Genomic DNA, 19889 nt, shown 5'->3' with positions numbered 1-19889 from the left:
ACGTGCTTCCAATAGTTTCCATAAATGTCATTTGCAAAACAAATATTGTAAGTCTAACGTGGCTAAATGATACTCAGCTCATCTAAGAGACTCACTCACTGTTCCTCCTCCCTTACTTCTTAGTTCTCCATGGGGTAATTTCAGAGAGACTATCTCAATAAGTGTTTAGACTAAACAAATTTCCAGGGTTAATTCCACAATTTCAGCAGCAGATGACTTTTTCCACAAGGGAAAGTGTAAATCAACACTTCATTATATGTTGTCAATTTGCAAACCACAAATGTACCCTTTACTACGAAATGCAACTTACTATTCAAGGATTTCACAGCACAGTGAATTTTCCTGCCATCATTGTCCAACAAAGTCCCATGATAAACACAGCCAAAATGCCCTATTGAAAAAGAGCACTTGATTAGAGTCATAATATTGACTTACACAATAATTATTTATCAAGACCTTCATCTCCTTCCTCTGTAAGACGAAAAAGGTACATAGCTTATGATACTTTTATTAACAATACCACTCTGTATGGTACATGTGTTTGGATATAAACATAGATGGAATACATTCCTCTCCATGGTATAAGCAATATGATTTTTAATATATGGTGACAATTGTAGGTAACATTGTTTCTTTTAAAAGCTAATATACTAAATACTAATATACTAAAACATCAAATCATTGTACCATCACTGAACACAATAACAGCTTCTGCATAAAAGAGATTTACTATTTTTAAATTTATTTTAATTTTAATAGGATCAAATACTATTTAAGAAAACATGTAAATAATTTTATCCACTTGAATAAATATAAAATAAGCCCACTATATCCTAGTCAATGATTATAAATAAGGTATCATAGAGTAAGGAGTTCCCCTGTTAGTCACTGGTTAATATGTAAGCCAGGTTGGCAGGAATCAAAAGTCAGTTGCCTAAATGAAGCCGATTCACTCTGACTCATTTCATGAATTTTCCTCTGACTTTACTCACTCACTTCCCCAATGGTAGCCTGTCAACAGCGGCAGTAATTTTTCCCAGAGGTGTCAAGTGTCTGATAGCTGTGTAAGTCATTCAATTAATTCATTAAGCTGTCCTGGGTGCTTAGTATATGAGCATCAGGCATGGGGCTACCCTCTTGTGACACAAAAATGAATACAATAAAACCTGTGCTCATGAGTGCTCACAATTTCCCATGGAAAACATATAAATAAGCAGTAGTTAATATTGATAGCTTCTTAATGACTATGATGTCAGAGAAATAATGAGCATGTTAACACCTTTCATGATAAAAAAGGTTCTGCAAAGAGTGAGAATATAATTAGTGACATTACACACTCCAACACTGGCACACTTACTGGATTTATAGACCAGTAAATACAGACACACACTTGTGCACAGAGGCCACTTTTCAGGAAGAAGTAACTCATTCACAGCTCAGCTCTGGAGTGTGACAGAGGATGCTGAAAAGGACCAGTGGCCCTGTCAGTTTCTTCTGCATCGTACTGACAGATGCCTGTACAGCCTCTTGCAGAGCATTTAGAATAAAAGTGACCAGAATTCATTCATACTAAGTGTAAAAGGATTTTAGAGCAGACTTTATATCGTCGCTTCTGGTTGGTTTCTTTTTCCTGACAAATACTTCCTCCAACAGTGTTTATGCTTGCAGTTACTGATGCTAGCTTATTGCAAACAGTCATTCTTTGTGTGGAGAAATTGGAGTGCACCGTGTAGATGATATATGTTGCTTCAGATCAGGGGAGGTCTATAAACTCCCTGTCTTCTGATGCTGACCAGCAATGCACGAGCCACTAGACACCAGGACTTTGTTACTGCTCTCATAGAAAAGATCGAAGGGATCAAGGAGTGAAAAATCGGCATGATTTTTATGAAGGAGTAAGTGGCATTTTCCAAGCAACTGTAGTTAGTGTGAGAAATATGAGGGAGAAATGTGATATTTCCTTCTGTTGGGGATGTTATCCCATGGCTTCCACACACAGGGAAGTCTCCAAAGATATGCTTTTCAGGTCTGCATTTCTGCAGGACAAAACTCAAACACCTCATTATCAGTGTTCTGTCAGGGGCTCTTGGCATTGTCTAAGTTCGTAATCTGCAAAACAGGAGATAAAAGGCTTACTGGAAAATTATATTTAACAGAGAGCTGAGTGGAAACACTTACCTCTTCCTATGACTTCATTGAAATGCACAATGAGGCTACTGGGCCCAATCACTACATGCTGAACTGCTTGGACCAGCTCTGGATTTAGAGCGCTGAGGTCAATGTGAACAGTGTTTTGTAGTAATGGGCTGGATATGTCAGAGTCCCCACTAGTTAGGATGGGGGACAGGTCTGTCAGAGGGTAGTGCACTTGTCTGCAGGCTCCATTCTGAGAGGAGTTGGGAAACTGGTCTGCAAGACAAAGCATCAGCGGTGGCAAATGGATTCACAGGATGGTGAAATGTGGATTTTGACATTAAAGAAATGGCTGCATGCAGTGAGACTAGGAACACCCTTTACAAAGGAGTGGGTTGAGAAACATGGTAACAAATTGGGAAAAAGGTACATATACATAGATATTTATATACAAAAACATTTTACAAAGTGCGTAGAATTGTTCTTTTACGTAGGCAGTGTTAATTAGGAAAGCGTGTTTGTCCTATTGGTTTCCTTGGGTATTTTTCTTTTTTTTTTTTTTTTTTTTTTTGGTTTTTTGAGACAGGGTTTCTCTGTGTAGCTTTGCGCCTTTCCTGGGACTCACTTGGTAGTCCAGGCTGGCCTCGAACTCACAGAGATCCGCCTGGCTCTGCCTCCCGAGTGCTGGGATTAAAGGCGTGCGCCACCACCGCCCGGCGTATTTTTCTTTTGACTAGTAACAAAAAGCCATGCTTGAAGATCATTTTAAAATATATTCCACCCTTAAGAATCAGAAGCAGTATGGATAGGTGATAGGTTCTAGGGGAAAGAGTCAATTTTCCTTAAGGGTGAAGCCCTCCCCCCCGCCCCCCCTCGCCCCCCACTGTGAACCTTGCTTGAGTATATGGCCCCACACCCAGGAGTATGTAGGCAGCACATATTGAACTATATTAGTTATTAAAAAGAGAAAAGAGAACATGAAGAGTGGGGGAGTAGGGAGTCAGGGGGAGAAGTGAGGGTGAAAATGATCAACATATATTGTATGAAATTTTCCAAGAACAAAAGAAAATATGATATTAAAAAGAAAAAGGACCAGAGGCAGCAAAATCGGTTGAGCAATTGCCCAGTCCTGCAGAAAGAAAATGAAAAAGATGCCCTTTGAGATGACCGCATATACGAAGTGACTAGTATTGTGGAAATCTACATGAATTCCTGGACAAGGAACTATGTGTAGGAAAATACATACAATCAATACAACTTGAATATCCCTTTCAAAAATACTTGGGACCAGAAATTGTTCAGCTGTTGAATTTCCTCAGATTTTGAAATACAGACATAGACTTTACTGGCTAACCATCCCTGATCAATCTGAAATCTGAAATGGAAACTATAAAACTTTTAAACCTGATACTTTAGAGTATCATAAACCTGAAGGGCTGGGGAGATGGCTCAGCAGGTAGGAGCTCTTACTTTACAAGCAGGAGGACCTGAGTTCAAACATCCCCTGTTCCCACATAAACAAAACAACGCTTTGGGGAGCCAAAGGCAGATGGATCCCAAGATCTTCCAGCCAGCCTAGCAAAAAAGGTGAACTTCAGGCTCAGTCACAGACCCAGTCCTAAGGTAATAAGGCCAAGAGTGACAGAGAAGGCACATGACATCATGCTCTAGCCTCCACAGGTAGGCACATGGACATGTATCCCCAATCTCATGCATCACCAACACACACACACACACACACACACACACACACACACACACACACACACACACACAATCATAGAGTTTTAAATTATTTTATTATTTTTGATTTCAAAATTTTGACTTATGGTTGTTCAACATGTACCTATAATTACGTATTGTTGGAAATACGGAATGCTACATTCTTAGAACCAAGAGCCTTGCACAGTAGTGGTAAGTTCTCCACCTTGTGGTAGTGGCCATAGAGTGTTATGGCCACTAAGAGCAGGCGGTTTGGATCTGTGCTAGTGTGCCTATCATTCTACCCTTGAAGGCATTTGAGCATGGCTGTTTCCCATTAGCCCATTTTTACAACCAAAGCACTGTAAGAACTTTAGGTGAGAGTTCTTCTGTGAAAAAGTGGCTCTTTCATGCCAAGGTTAAGGGGCTGTGGCACTGAGTGCTTTTAATCCCAAATTAGGCAAAGGAGCTGCTTGTGGCTTTGCCCTTCCCACTGGAAAACATCACCAACATCAAGGGTGGGAAACTGGGATCACAGCAACTGACTGGCAGGGTGCATGGGCTTGTGCTCATGTGAGTGTGTGTGTGTGTGTGTGTGTGTGTGTGTGTGTGTGTGTGTGTGTGTGTGTGAGAGAGAGAGAGAGAGAGAGAGAGAGAGAGAGAGAGAGAGAGAGAGAGAGAGAGAGAGTTAGGTGAGCAGCCTCCAATCCTATCATCACATAGTATTGTTTGCTTGCAAATGAACAAGCGAATCAGAACCTAAGAAAGCTGATGATGTCATGACTATTTCTAGCACCACTTATGCATGTTTAGTGTTTTCCACAGCAGATCTTTTGGTTAATAATACTTACTTAGCCAGACAGTAAGTCTCAAAAATGCCTCCAGAAAAGTTTTGGAGGGGCCTTTATAGTCATAATAATCAGTAGCTCAAACCAAACAAATGTGACCACAAAGGAAGGTTCTAGAACATATAAAAGGCCCTCAAAAGCTGGGTGAGTAAAGAAAAAAGGAAGACTCCATCTCCTGGCTGCTCCTCTAATAGCAAGGAGTCAGGATCTTCAAACTTTGCTCAGCAGATCACAGATGCAAATGGCGGTTTCTAATCCAGCTCCTCCATCCTCACTTTCCAAACCTTTGCATGTGGAGAGGGCCGAGGGAACAAAGGTCCTCCTGAAGGGAAACTCCACTGAGCCTTTGTTAAGTTCAAATACACAGAGAAGCCAATTTAGAGCATCCATATGTAATCCTGCTGAAATGTCACAGAGACTTCTGGGTCTCCATGGAAAAAGTTGTCCTCACCAGCTACAGAGAGAAAATTCTGCAGTTGCTGTTGGACAGGTTTGGGTGCTCAGTCCCTCGTTCTTCCTTTGTGTGGCCCCCTTTTGCCCATTTTAACTTTTCCTGTCCCCAAGAAGCAGGTTCAAAGCAAGTAGGAGGGTGAAGCTTGTTTTCTTAGCCATGGTGGCAAATGTTTGGCAAGTGAGGGATGTAAAAGATTAAGAAATCTTATATATATTACACAATGCACACGCATAGCAATAATAATTAATAATAATAATACTAATTTTAAAAGTGAGAAGGCAAGGTGGCTCAGGAGGTAAATATAATTGCTTATAAGCCTAGTGAGCTAAGTTTGATACCTGGAACCCATGTAAAGGTGGAAGGAGAGAACCGACCTCACAGAACTTTCCTCTGACCATACACATTCAGTTACACACACACACACAGACACACAGACACACAATTTAAAGATGAAGAAAGCTGTATGTGTGTGCTTGTGTGTATGTGTGTATACACTGTGCATGTGTGTGGAGGCCAATGTTGGTGTCTCCCTCAATCACTGTCCACCTTATTTCCCAAACTGCTCAGCCAATGGACTCTGAGGATCTGTGCCCAACACGCCCAGGACATGTGACTTTTATAAGCTTCTGCTGATACAAACTCAGGAACTCGGGTCCTCTTTCTTGGGCTGTAAGCTTTTCATAGACAGCCATGCCCCCACCCAGGAACGCTTTTAAAAAAGCAATTTCTTGTAAACCTCAGTAATCCCAGGTTAGAGCTATTAAACATGGATATGAAAGACTAATTATATCTAAGTTTTAAAAGCATGCACTAAGCTTGGTTTGTCCACATCCTTAAAGGATTGGATTTCTTTCTAACAGTGAATGGAGTCATTTGGCACATTCAGTAATCTCCAGAGAACCAACCCAAGTCTCAGGAAGGGCAACAAGTGGTGAGAAACTCAACATGCTGGCTGTCTCACTGCTGGTCTACTTGCTCGGATGAGCACTTGCTACCTTCTCAGTATCCACAACTGTCTGTGACTCACTTTATTTGTCCAATGGTGAACGTTCAACAGGGAAATGCTTGTACTTGACTCATGTCCTGTAACTTCTAAAGATAATGGCCCTGATACAATATGGACATTTTGCTTTGTGCAAGACAAGTTTAAATAAAACAATGTGAAATGCCCTGGCCAATCTGATCATTCTTAGGTCTGGTGTTTTGCAAAGCAGATGATGGTGATGAATAGCACAACTGGAGGTTTTTCTTGGATAAGACTCAAAATATATTCAGGTCGTAGATGGTTGTAGGTAAAAGCTATGCTCATTGAGAACGCTTCAAAAGACTGCTAGTGGTGTAATGCAAAAGTTTTCCCCAAAATATAGCTTTTTAAATTTATGTTTAAATAAAAGTGTTTTATAACTTTACTCTTCCTGAATGGTTAAAGAGAGTTTCTCAGTTTCTTAGCATTGCCGTGAGATAAGTCACTTTGCTCAAATGATTCTAAAGTGAACCTTCCTGTGTGTGAGCAGAAAGCAGATGCTAACATTCCAATATGATACCCGCATGCGTTTGATTTTAAAGTGAGGCCATGCAATTCTGCGTCAACTTAAGCATTCCTTTGGCATAGGTCAACAGTTTTCTTTTTCTACTTGTGTAAAAATATGAGGACAAAAGCAAAAAGCAAGAACAATGGTACAGCCCACAGAGGTCTATGGAAAGAGATTTCTCAGGATAGTAAACTGAATTATACCTTCTGGAAAAGTAGCTCTGTAGTCTACAGACTCATTTGAGACCATCTCTGTAGTTGGACTTACACTTCGGGCACTTACAAGCCTATCCAAATGAGGGGTGTGTACTCTTGCGTCATAGCGAACTAATTCACTGCCCAGATCTTAAAACAGAGAGAAAGAGAGAGCTTGTTAAAGACTTGGCTATCACCGGTCCCAGTGCCCAGAACTCACAGGTTTGCTGAGTGCTTATTAGACAACTCATATGTCTCCATGACAATACTGAATGTAGTCACTATACTCCTATGGTAACTTCTTAGACAATAACCAAAAAATGCACCTTTAATATGCCTTCTTTTTCTCAGCCACAGGAAAAGCCCGAATAATAATAAAAGTACTACTGATATTGAGACCACACCGACAATCAATCCTGTGAAATTCTGATCTGGTTGAACGATCACTTTTCCAAGGACAGTTGAAGAGACTGCTTGCTTCCACTAGAAATAAATCAGAAGGGAAAAAGTCAGAATTTGGTCAAGATTGATATAAAATATACTATCTATGTGGAACCAAAGTTTCTCTGGGTTCCCTTTAGTACCTGTTGGCTACCATCCTAGAAGTTGCATTATGACCTTCAGAGTAAGAAATCTCTCAGTTCTGCCTCAGTGTTCAGGTAATTCAGAAATATTGATTAACTAAAGCACATCTGTGATACTTAGATAAACAATAATAGTCTTTGATCTTGAGGAACTAAAGTATATGTGAAGGGAAGTGGCTAGATCAATTATTATAATGATACCATAGAAGTATGAATAAATAAAAATTAATTATGTACCATTTGGGAGGGTGGAGTACATAGCAGAAAAGATTTCTCATAAGAAGGCAAATCATATTGTAGTAGGATAATAAGGTCTCATATTATCTTCATTTCAGTTTGATACATAGAAGAAATCTTGTGGTTTCTTCCAGCTCCAACGCTTTGTGAGTTTTAAGATTGAAGGTCATTTTGAAATTTCTACTCTAGTTGCTACATTCAGTCTCAGATTTTGTAATTCTTTTGTGTATTTCCATTTCCTAACATTTTCAGAAGACTTCAGAAACCCTTTAAAGCTACTTTTTCTTGGGTAAGCAATATATGGTATACATGAAATCAGACATCAGTCAGCCATAAAATGCAATGGACCACAAAAAAACTTGCCAAGTAAAATGAGCCAGATACCAAAAGACAAATACTGTATGATTCGACTTCCATGAAATACCTAGGTCAGCAAATTCATAGAGAAAGAAAGTAGATTAGAGGTTACAGGGGCTGTTGGAGAGGAGCGTGAGGTGTTCTTGCTTATTGGTCACACAGCATCTGCTTGAGAAGGCTTTCGAACACACAGCAGTGATGTTTACACATATGATGAGTACAAGTCATGTCCCTGAAGTGTACATTTAAAATCATCACAAAGGCAAATTTTATGATATATGTGTGTTAGCACTATGTAAAGAAATTAACGATTGTAACATACCAAGCCTGTTGAGTTGTGTGTTTCAAGTGGTAAATTGTATGGTATGTAAGTTATATCACAATAGACTATTAAAAATAATACAGATGTATTCTTGTTCTGGGTTGTCTGGTTTAGCTGTGTACGTGGAAGAAGGTAGTATGCAACAACTCTGTTTCCACTCTACTCTGCCAAGTGGATGCGTCCCCTTTTATTTATGGAGTCTATGCATTGTGTCCACTGATGTGGGAAGACCTCTTGGCTTGGTGAAAAGTGGGAGAAGGGACACTCCTGCGTTTGTCCTTGTTCCTTCTGAGAATGACAGCACATTTTGGCAAGAGTGTGGATGATGGAGAAGCAGTGTTGGTAAAATGACTTTCGAGACATACTCTTCTAACCCAGGGGAAAGAGACAGTGTGATTTTAAAAGAACCCTCAACATCTCTCAGATCACAGCTAGGAACTGAGGTTGAGCTGATGAGCCAAAGCCAATACACAAATGAGCCTTAATGATTTATTTTAAGCCTACTGGTGACATAATTACACTGGCATCCTTATTTACATCACGGAAGGCATGCAGGAACCCCACCTCTATATTTAGCTCGCTGTTCAGTTTCAGCAGGTCATTGGGGACTGTACATAAAACGGCTTCAGAATGCCAGTGTATATTCTCACAGCTCTTATTTCCAACCTTTAACACTTCACCTTTAACTGCTTCAGGGTCAATATCATTTCCCTGGAAAGGAAAGAGAAAACAAAATGAAAAGGTCATTAACACTTCACAGGTCAGTAGGAACGCTGGCCATTTTAGAGGAACACAGGAGTACAGCAAATGTAGACAATGTTTGCCAAGACATCTGATTTTTATGGTGCTTATTTTCAGGGGAGTTGAGCTGGCTGAAAGGGCGCATGAGCATTTCGGGACACTAACCAGGCAGGAGTGATAACATGACCTTTTCCATCAGGTTGAATTTTAGACAAAGGGAAAGGGAATCTTATGTCCTTATTTTGAAAACTGTCATGCATAATCATTGTATTACTGTCTTCAGGCAGAGTATGGGTGTTTCACAAAAAGAAAGCAGTTTTGAGTTTAGCAGTTAAGCCTGTAGAATTGCTTAACACTGCCTTTTGTAATGATTCACTTTTAGAATCACACGGAACGCTTTCAAAAATCCCAATGCCAAGGTCTCGTCTCCAGAGAGCTAATGTAACTGCCTTGTCAATACATTCCTTGAGCTGAGCTGGGAAATTCTTTTTCATTCCTCTTGCCTGGTTGAACCTTGCACATAAGTAAATTCATTTCAAAGACATTCCCGAAAGATGCTGTATGACCTTCGTTAGGATTTGAGAGCACAATTACATTATTTTGAACGATTATATAGTTACTTGAGGACTTTTAAACATTACCCAATTTGACATAGTTAACTTGAGTTAACATCAGGAATGTTTAAAACAGCAACATTTTGTTCAAGAAACCAATCACCGGCCTAGGGAAAGAAGTGCAAACATGAACACAATTTTTCATATCAAGAGTTAATGAGTAGTTATTTATTAAGCAGGCTGTTACTTGGAGGAGAGAGCTATCAAAACCTATTCCTATTTTTCTTATGGACAAAGAACAGCTCCTCATAGAGACAGCCCTGCAACTTCGTTTTGCATACTACTGAGTGCGTCTGCAAACTGCTTTCCCTTACAATCATGGATTACAAGACGGGTAGGTCAGGTATCATTCTAGAAAGAGGAATACCTGAAAGAGGTACTTCTTTACATTCTGAGAATCCATGGAAGAAATGAATGCAGGCAAACCCTACCCTTATCATATTTCCAGAGGCGGCAGGAGCAATCCATTGATCTAGGTCAGCCACACAGGGTAATTCAACAGAGATGCACATAAATCTCCCGGGTCACTTTGGGGCTTGAAATGACAACTTGTTGGTTCGGTCTAGGAAGGGCGCAGGCCCTTACTCACATATTGGAGGGAATTCAGGGAATGACAGAGGGAAGAGATTAAAGAGCTGGAGGGCTTGATTTATGGGAGAAGCGCTAACATGTGCCTTGCGTGCTGAGATAATAGCTAGGGGTGGGGGAAGGGAGGACCACAATGCATGACCCTCTCCAGGGCTCATTCTTTCAGGCTTAGGATCTCCTTGGATCTTAAAACAGAAGAATAAACAGCTGAAAGACTGAATCCTTCTTGATTCACAACCATCAAGGAACACATGATGAGCACTGACCTACAGAATATGTTTTGTATCTGAAAACATTGTATAGGAAACTGCATTTAAGGTTGAAAACATAGATATGGCAAGAGCGATTACCGCAGCTGCGACAGTATAAGAGGAACTGATATCAAAGCAGGAAGAATAAAAATAGATGCGGTTTAATTTTTGTATTTAAAGTAAATGTAGCTTTACTGAGCCGTGGAAAATGTCTTGAAACTTTCATTATTGATACCAATTATTTATTAAGGAGAAGAATACGTGTGAAAAATCAGCTCAGTTCTGCAGGCATTGAAGTGACAAAATATGTGTTTCTAAATAAAATGGCATCAGCCAGAGCTCCCATCCTTACACACAAAGAGCAACTCCGAAGACCAATGACCTCATTTCATCCTGTAAAGACTCTTGGTATTTTGTCATTGCTGATTTATACGAGGGGAGCTAAGCTTCAAGAAGGGACAAAGTCACGAAGCTGAGCAAATTCTATCTGATGCAAAATCTACTTACCACCCAATGAGTGTTAGAGTCAGGTCTAGTTACTGCAAATATGAAGATGGACAGGAGCTTCTGCCTGTCACCGTGGTGTTAAAATGAGAGCCAACGCTATAGTAATATTCTATATGGTTATGGTAGTCACTTGACTATGTTGACTGCCCCCGGCCAACTATTTGAAAGAAGTTTCTTGTGACTGCTACTGGGGTTTGTATTTGTCTATGGTTTTTTTTTTCTGAAGAGCATTGTAAGTTTAAGTTGCATAACTTCCTATATACAATATATGTATTCATATAAAAAAATGAAAGCCAATGACTGCCCATCTGTCCCCTTACTCCCTAGGTCTCCTCTCATAATATATGTTCAGGACTCAGGTTTTGGGATGCCACTCACGACTGTGACAGAGTAGAAAGAAGTAAAGGTGGGTGGGATTTAGGAAACAGTATCCTAATTGTAAAGATTCCGCAAGTGTTCATAGCCAGGCAGCCACGGGACAGTTCACTAATGACAGCATGAGGTGCAGGCTGGTAGCCAGACAGAAGCTGGGCAGTGAGGGCCGTGGCAGCAGAAAACCAGAGACTTGGTGGTGGTTGTGGTGCCATTGCACTTCACTTAGAGAATATGAACCCTTCAGTATAGAATACAGGCCAAAGATCTGTCTCAGAAGACTCCAAATCAGCTCCACAGGACATCCAGAGAACCAAGGAAATAGCTTCTGGGGAATTTGAGAAAAGCAGGATGGACCAAAATTCAACTAATTCCATCACTAGCTACTTGGGAGTCTTTTTATTTTATTTTTTAAGAGACCCTTACTGAGGCATTGTGTTAACATAAGTACTGCATACATGCCCTGGGCTCTATTTCTTTTTCCTTCACAGAATGCCCACCAGTGTGTGCAGCTCAGGGAACTCTACTTGAGAGTAAGATGGGGACACATTTACTGTCAACACAAGTAAATCTGGATGCAGGGACAAATGACCTGAAAAAAGGAACCCTTCCATCCTGCCTGGAGGGAGATCTGACCTCACGGCATTGCAACTGGGATCGGTCTGCAGTAAACCAGTGAGAGAAGAAAATGAGCCAACATTTAGCTGGCTCTGGGCACCAGGTTGATCGGGTTGGCCCAGAATGGTACTTCTTTCTACATATCTTTAGTGCCCAGACAGTGATGTCTGGCTAGTTACCTGTGACCTCCATACTTGTTTTCATATTCACAGTATCACATTTGAGTCTCTGAATCTCGCTGTGGCTCATCTTGAAATACTTCTTATGAGATTCCTGCCCTCTTCTCTGTTTGAACTGAGTTTTCAGAAATGATACCCACGTGGCTTACAACATGGCCTATAATTCTAGCTCCTCCCTCCCTCCCTCCCCTCCTCCCTCCCTCCCTCCCTCCCTCCCTCCCTCCCTCCCTCCCTCCTTCCTTCCTTCTTGCTCCTTCTTCTTGGTTATGTGCATGTGTGTGTTTCTTGGTGTGGGCATTCTGAGTGCAGGTGCCAGCATTGTCCAGGAGAACAAATAGGATCCTCTGGAACTAGAGTTGCAGGTAATTTTGAGACCTCTGGTGTGGGTGCTGGGAACCAATCCCCAACTCAGGTCTTCTACAAGAGCAGTATACAGTCTTAACCACGGAACCACCTTTTCGGCCCACACTTCTTTTCTTTCCTTTTTTTAAAAAAAGATTTATTTATTTATTATGTATACAGTGTTCTATCTGCACATATCCCTGCAGGCCAAAAGAGGGTACCAGATCTCATTACAGATGGTTGGGAGCCACCATGTGGTTGCTGGGAATTGAACTTAGGACCTTTGGAAGAGCATCTCTCCAGCCCCACCCTTCCTTCCTTCCTTCCTTCCTTCCTTCCTTCCTTCCTTCCTTCCTTCCTTTCTCACCTTCTCTCTTTTTTCTTTCTTTTTCTCTCTCTTTTCTTCCTTTTCCTTCCTTTCTTTTTCTCCTTTTTCTTTTTGTAGTGCTAATGACTGAGCCTAGGGTCTAGAGCATGCTAGCTAAGCACCATACAACCAAGCGACATTCTAGCACCACAGCACTTTCACTAACAGGAGACAAACACACCTTGCACTCATGTTTTCAATGGCAGTAAAATGAGTACAAGAAAGTCTCTTAACAAAAACGCTCTACTGGGTGTCCAAGAGAGGCAGAGGTTTCAAAGTGGTTGATTTTAGCAACTGATAAAGGATTAAACTGCTGCCACAGCAAACAGGGTCGTAACCTTAGATTTCCACTATACTTACAGAAAATGGAGTATGGGCAAAGAGTGCATCATGACCCTGAACAGTGGACTGTCGAAAATTAAAACAATCACCCTACACCCTAAACTGCCCTGTCACCACTGGAATACAGCTTCGTGACATGGCAAGTGCTTTATATAGTCAAGAAAAGGGAGTGCTTTGTGCCCATCTCCGGGGACCTTCGGCCATGTTGGAAATACCACTAATAGACTTATGATGATGTCAAGCCATGTTTTTCTTGGTCCAACAACTTTGTAAGGCATTGAATAATGGCTGTTTGATTTATAGAAAAAGGATTTTTTCTCTTCCATCAAACACTGGATTTGAAAGGATAGATAAAGAATCACTTGTCTCTAATCTGTCCATCATAGACACTGGAACAGGCAAATAGGATTTTTTTGGGGGAGGAGGGTTAAGACTATTTGCACACAAACCTTTGTTTTCACCGAGAAAAGACAAATGGAGTCTTTCAAACAGCAAACACAGTAATTGTTGAAAGCAAAAGGTCACACTAGATTAGTTTTATTGGGGAAAAAAGGGGGAAGTGATAAAAGCTCTTTCTCTTTTTCTAAAACTAATTAAAGCAGCAGATAAAAGAACTTCGGTGTGGCAAAACACTGTTCAGTGAAGCAGGCTTCCATTTCATTTCATGCTGGGTTTACTTAATTATTGTACAAAATGCAACGGAGAGGCTGGTGATTGTGTGAGTGTGAATGTGTGCACACGTTTGTTCAGAGGTAAAAATCTCCCCGACAGAGCAGAGTTGTTTCAGTGGAAATGTCACTTGGACGGAGATGACCCATGCTACCTACATCACACCTGAGTGAGGGCTACTCTGCTGTTTGCAGTTGCTCGCATTTGCCCTCATACGTTCTTTGAGGAGAAAACATTGTCAGCATCTCAGACAACAGGTAGTGCAGGATGAAGATTTTGCTAATTAAGGACTACAGCAGAATTAAAATCTTGATCATTTTGCTAGCTTTCTTATTATCTGAAGTAAAAATGGCTGAAATGGCACCGGAGAGCGGATCCGAGTCCCCATTCTCCCAGCTTTGTGTTCTGCTTATTCCATCACTTCTCAAACCCCAGCCAGCCCAGGCTTTGGTGATTTTTGTCTGCATCAGGCTGCCTTACACAAGGTGCTCTGTCACAGTGTTCTCAGAGGCTAATGTACTCCCAAGGTGGTGGGAATCCAGATCCATTAATTAGTCATCTTAGATTTGACCACACCTATGAAATGGCCCAAGGGGTAAAGGTGAGTTAAATCCTGGAGGCCCATGAAGAAAGCTGGATGCTGTGCCACACATCTGTCATCTCAGATGTCCTATGAGGCGGGAGGCAGAGACAAGAGAATTGCTCAGAAACTACAGGCCAGTTACCCTGCCCCAGAGTGGCAGAAACTGTCTTGTCCACTATAGAAGGTACTGTAAGGGTGGCCAAGAAGCTGAGTAGTAGTGGCAGTGCATGCCTGTAATCCCAGCATTTGGGAGGCAGAGGCAGGTGGATCTCTGTGATTTCAAGGCCAGGCTTGTCTATAAAGCAAGTTCCAGGACAGCCAGAGCTGTTACACAGAGAGACTTTGTCTTGAAAAAACAAAAAAAATGTGGCCAAGAACCTGTGGTGGAGGAGCTCCCAGGTTCCATGGGGGAGGTGGGGAGAGAACCCACTACTATTATTTTGCTAAATAGGTACAATATCAAACTATCTTCTAAATTCCTATCTCTATACTCATAGATTAGTGTAGCCCCCAGATTTCATCAGGGACTTTCTTTGTGCAATAGTGGTTAATACAGAAACTCAGAACTGGTCAACATGCAGAAAATGAGTGTCATTAGAGTGCTAAGCCACCAATGGAGCATTTATTCACCCTCTTCTCGCTACGCTTCAAGGAGCACATCATGGAAGAAGGGGGAGAGAGATTGTATGAGTCAGAGGTTAGGGAGGATTTGAACAAAGCAATGACTTCTGACATGTTAGGACTGTTCATTCATGAACTCACAGCTGCTTGCACAAAACCTGCACATGAGCCTGTACCCTAACTAGCAACCATTGACAGCTGTTGGCACTTTGGAGAGGGAAAGTCAATTTTTAAAGAGTGTGGTCCCTGGTAGGTCAACTACAAGTGCATTTCAGTGGATGGCCCCATGTCTATGAATATATGGGAGACACAAATTGGATTTGCTGGGTTATTAAAAAAAAAAGAGGACATAAAATTGAGAAGGAGAGGGCAGGTATCTGGTAGGAGTTAGAGGGAATAGCTGGGTAGAGTAAATATGATAAATATACACCATGTTTATAAAATTATCAAAGAATTAATAAAATATCATATACACACATACAACATATTGAGGAGAGAGAGGGAGAGAGAGAGGCCACAGAACCAAGGTGCAAGGAGAAAAGAAAATCCAACTCTGAAAAGTTGACCTCTGATCTTCAAATATTTGCCATGACATGCACGCCTATACACACACACACACACACACACACACACACACACACACACACACAGAGAGAGAGAGAGAGAGAGAGAGAGAGAGAGAGAGAGAGAGAGAGAGAGAGAGAGAGAATTGGCTATATCCAGATATAAAACTATAAGAAAATAGCAAACTCCAACTAACACATTTACCATCATGGCCTTATTGTTTATCTTCCAATAAGCACGTTTAGGTGAAGCACACAAGGGAACGTGTGACATCATTAGGATAGCACCATGGGGAGCCTGTTTGATAGATTTATGCTCAGCATTTGTTACTTTTCAATATATACACAAGGAAGCGGTCTTAAATGTTTCATTAAAAAGCAATGCATAATTACACTTATCTTTTAGCCTATGCCAAAACGATTTGTTTTCAGTGCTTTGATATTTGCTGATGTAGAACAAGATATAATGACCAAGTACAATGACTCTATTCACATAGCTTTGAAATCAGCAAAGCAGTTCGAGTTCATTTAAGAGAGTATTTCAAGGAATTCTTACCTTAATTTCTAGTACATTTTCATTGCCCATTGAGATTACCACTGGCTTCTCAAAAGGCTTAAACACAGGATTATGCACATAAGTGAGATCAAAGTGTTTGGAAAGAACCCCGTCTAGCAGGAAAAAGGCTTTGGTCTTCAGGGGGAGTTGCAGATCCAGCTGTTGCAGTGAAGGGGTCGTGCAGCAGATGATCTCTGAGTTCGAGCGGTGCTCACAGGCCTACAGGAAGACAGTTTCCCACTGTCAGCAGGAGACAGGCAGCATCTACGTGATCCGGCTATTTCATAACTTCAGAGTCAACCAAAACCCACATCGATGGTCAGAAAGGTTCTCCATTTAACCTTCCTAACACTGAAGAACACATTTTGGGACACATGATAGGTGTAAAAATTTCCAAACAACTGTTTTTATAGGAACCCAGAGCTTCACGTGCTGGGAATAAGCTACAATGATGTAGCTGCAGCTGGCCTTTCCTCCATCATGCAATTTTCCCTAGGACAACAAGGCAGTTTCCTGGGGGAGCTGTCTCCACATTCTATGGGCAAGCACGGGCTGGGTTTTGAGAACTTAGAAGTCCTTGGTTCAGAATTCACTTGGAAGTTATGAGAACTGAGGGGAAGGCATTACTTGGAAACTCAGTCTCCTCACTTGGTAATTAAGACTGAAGTGTTCTTCACAATGTGGGATGCTTCCTGGTTAACTGCTTTGTTTTAAATTGCCAAGTTCCCCATGGTTAACAGCATAGCTGGCAATGCTCATGGAACCTTATTGGTGTGTTAACTGGTAAGTGTTGAGTTCCAAAACACTTTCCAAAGTCAGTCTCATGCAAGGCTCCTGATATTCCCACAGGGAGGTGTCATGCTGTCCCATATTTAGATAAAGACACTGAGCTCAAGAAAACATACTTCCTTCAGTCTGGTCACCCATCTGAGGGGTGGAGTAGGGTGCTAACAACCAAGGCCATGAACATCGATGTTCACTATCGTCGCCACTGAACCTTGCTTCTTTTTCATTCTCTAGCCTCTCTGAATAACACTGTCCATGTTACAAAGGCTCTGCTGTTATTATTTTATATCCTTTCATCTCTCATTTCAAATTCTCCTCTTTGAAATTCTGATTTATGGAATTTTGGAAAATGCAGTTTCCTCTTGATTGTACTTTGACTAAGAGCAGCCAGACAAAGTGGTATATTTAAAGTCAAAGGCTTGCGTTTCTCCCCCAAGGAAAAGACAAACAGGCAACAACATCCCTTAGATTTCCTTTTCTTTGACAAGTATAGTTGGAGATAAAACAATTACTTATGCCCACAATAGCAAAAGGCCTCAGGATATACATAAAAAGCACAGAATTTGCTGGGTGATATTTTCTTCTTAATAATTTTAACACTTATTCTGTATTTAAAACTCTATGTTGGAATCAGATAAAACAAAGAGATAAAACATGAATAAAATATATTACACTATTTAGTTTTATATAAAATATACTGTCATAGTGCTAAGAGCTATTTATTCCTATCATCTTGTAAAACAGGAATGAAAGAGTGCAGTGCTACCATATTAATTCTTTGTATAATAAAGAACCTAGAAACCACAAATTAATCTGCAGGATTCTGGGACACAGTATGCATTAACAAATTAATCTACATCTTCATTAAGTTAACTATTTCTATATTTTAATGCTTTGAGTTTACTGGAGTTAAAAAATTATTCTGGCTAGATATATATCTACATCAGACCTGATCATAAGTTTTTATTTGTTAAATAATAAATGGTACAATTCATCATAGTCAACTTTAAACTCTTTAAGCTACAGGGAACAGAGAAGGAGCATACGCCTCTCCATAAGACAGGGTTTAGAAATGACAATAAAGTAAGGAATAATGAAAGAGTTAATAGAGTTAAAATTTTTCCTTCTATCCAATACTAACATGCTGAGTTATTGGATGCTGTGTTTCTGACTCAAACAATAGAAGTTTGCATTTCCACATACGTGGACAGAGAAGACTTGTATCTTCTGCCCTGTCTTCCTTGGGGTCTGCCTCTCTTATATCTGACACCTGGAGGGCTTCAAGCAAAAATCTAATTATAAATAAATGGCTGAAGCTAAGAGTCATTCTATATGTCATCTTTGGGCACGGGAGATGAAAGCAAGCACCCCCCCCCCATTATCTTAATAATGGAGGCTTGGTGTTCAGTAAATGAATCATTTCTCAGACTCAACTTTAAAAAGTCACATGCCAACAGCAAAGAGGGTAACTGTTATTTTTATTTGGTTAAAGTAAAATTGTATCTTGGTTGTGGAGAATTGACATCTCCTAAATTAACAGCAGTGGTATTTTAACTTTGTTTGTGGCCATGTATGGGGATTGGCTTCAAGGTCCTTAACTTCATGCTGTGACTCCCTGGAGTACCATCTCTCGGAAATATGATAAGAATCTAATAACACTCGTTAGAAGTGATGCAATGTGGATGATTGAGAGGGTCAAGAGAAATCTCATTTGGGATGAACTTATTGTTTGGTGACTTAGCTTGACATTTTCAGTCCCCAATTGCTTTTTGTAATTAAGGAACAGAGTGGCTCTAGTCCTTAAGAAATATTGGAAGGAGAAAATTCAAAGAAAGTGCTATAATTTAATCTATCACTTGCCCAGTTGAGATTGTCTGAGAGAGAGGGCACCTAGAGCCTTTACTCCAAGTTGAGTGTATATGTCCAACTAGAGTGTGGCATCTCAGAAAACTGCAAAAAAACAGTGCTTTCTGAGGTCTTGATTAAAGTTATTGGTGTGTGTGTGTGTGTGTGTGTGTGTGTGTGTGTGTGTGTGTGTGTGTTTGCTTTTCTTTTTGAAACAGGGTTTTATTTAGCCCTAGTCTGGTCTTGAACTTGCTGTATAGCTGAGGTCTACCTTAGACTGATCTGATCCTCCTATATTCATCTTCCAGATGCTGTGATTACAGACATGTACCACCATGCCAGGCCTAATGTGACCCACGGAAATCATTAGAGCAACAAATGGACCCATCACCTTTAAGGTCCAGTTATGGTGGAGTTTACAAATAAAAAAAAGGAAATGTAGAGAAATGAAAAATATCATCGACATCTAGGATATAATATAGTCTAATGCTTTCTTGTTACTTAATAAAAGTACTTTATTAGCGTTCCATGTGTGCTAATAGAAACAAAGACAGAGGGAAATAGATGTGAGAAAATAGGTTTCCGATTCATAGTCTAAGACGTACAGAGGGGTGGAGCAGATGTTGTGATTTTACTTATCTATTTTTTTTTATCAAGATGTGTGTAATAGTTTAAAATTTCTTAACTTCATAAATCTAAGTCATATCTTTCATTATATAGATGTTATAAGAAATACATCTATAATGTATATCTACATATAATGTTTTTCTATGTATAATGTAATTCTATGTATAATATAAACTTATTTTGCTTACCAGCACCATGTAGTATGTATTTAAAGAAAAGAAAAACATATAATCATGATTAAAACATAGTATTTGTACTTCTAATTCATGAAAATGTCTATCTTAATATTTCTTTCACTTGAGAAACTCATCAAAAGCTGTATTTGTTAGGTTTCCATTGCTGGGATAAAGCTCCAT

The 19889-nt window shown here is 40.3% G+C and overlaps 1 protein-coding gene across 3 annotated transcripts in view; it reads right to left on the bottom strand.

Annotated features, from left to right (window-relative positions):
- The window catches only part of Met (MET proto-oncogene, receptor tyrosine kinase), a 109562-nt gene that overhangs the window by 18907 nt on the left and 70766 nt on the right, over positions 1 to 19889 (bottom strand). For all 3 annotated transcript variants that reach the window (XM_052719702.1, XM_052719703.1, XM_052719704.1), the window contains 6 exons: positions 16276 to 16494; positions 8927 to 9073; positions 7189 to 7345; positions 6872 to 7012; positions 2179 to 2409; positions 311 to 391 (listed from right to left, as the gene is read on the bottom strand). In XM_052719702.1, the coding sequence (XP_052575662.1) occupies positions 311 to 391; positions 2179 to 2409; positions 6872 to 7012; positions 7189 to 7345; positions 8927 to 9073; positions 16276 to 16494 (976 nt within the window). The remainder of the gene's footprint in view (positions 1 to 310; positions 392 to 2178; positions 2410 to 6871; positions 7013 to 7188; positions 7346 to 8926; positions 9074 to 16275; positions 16495 to 19889) is intronic.

Source organism: Peromyscus californicus, unplaced genomic scaffold, assembly GCF_007827085.1.
Source record: "Peromyscus californicus insignis strain IS unplaced genomic scaffold, ASM782708v3 Scaffold_6__1_contigs__length_162567912, whole genome shotgun sequence".
NCBI lineage: Eukaryota > Metazoa > Chordata > Mammalia > Rodentia > Cricetidae > Peromyscus > Peromyscus californicus.
This window is presented reverse-complemented; position numbering and strand designations above follow the sequence as displayed.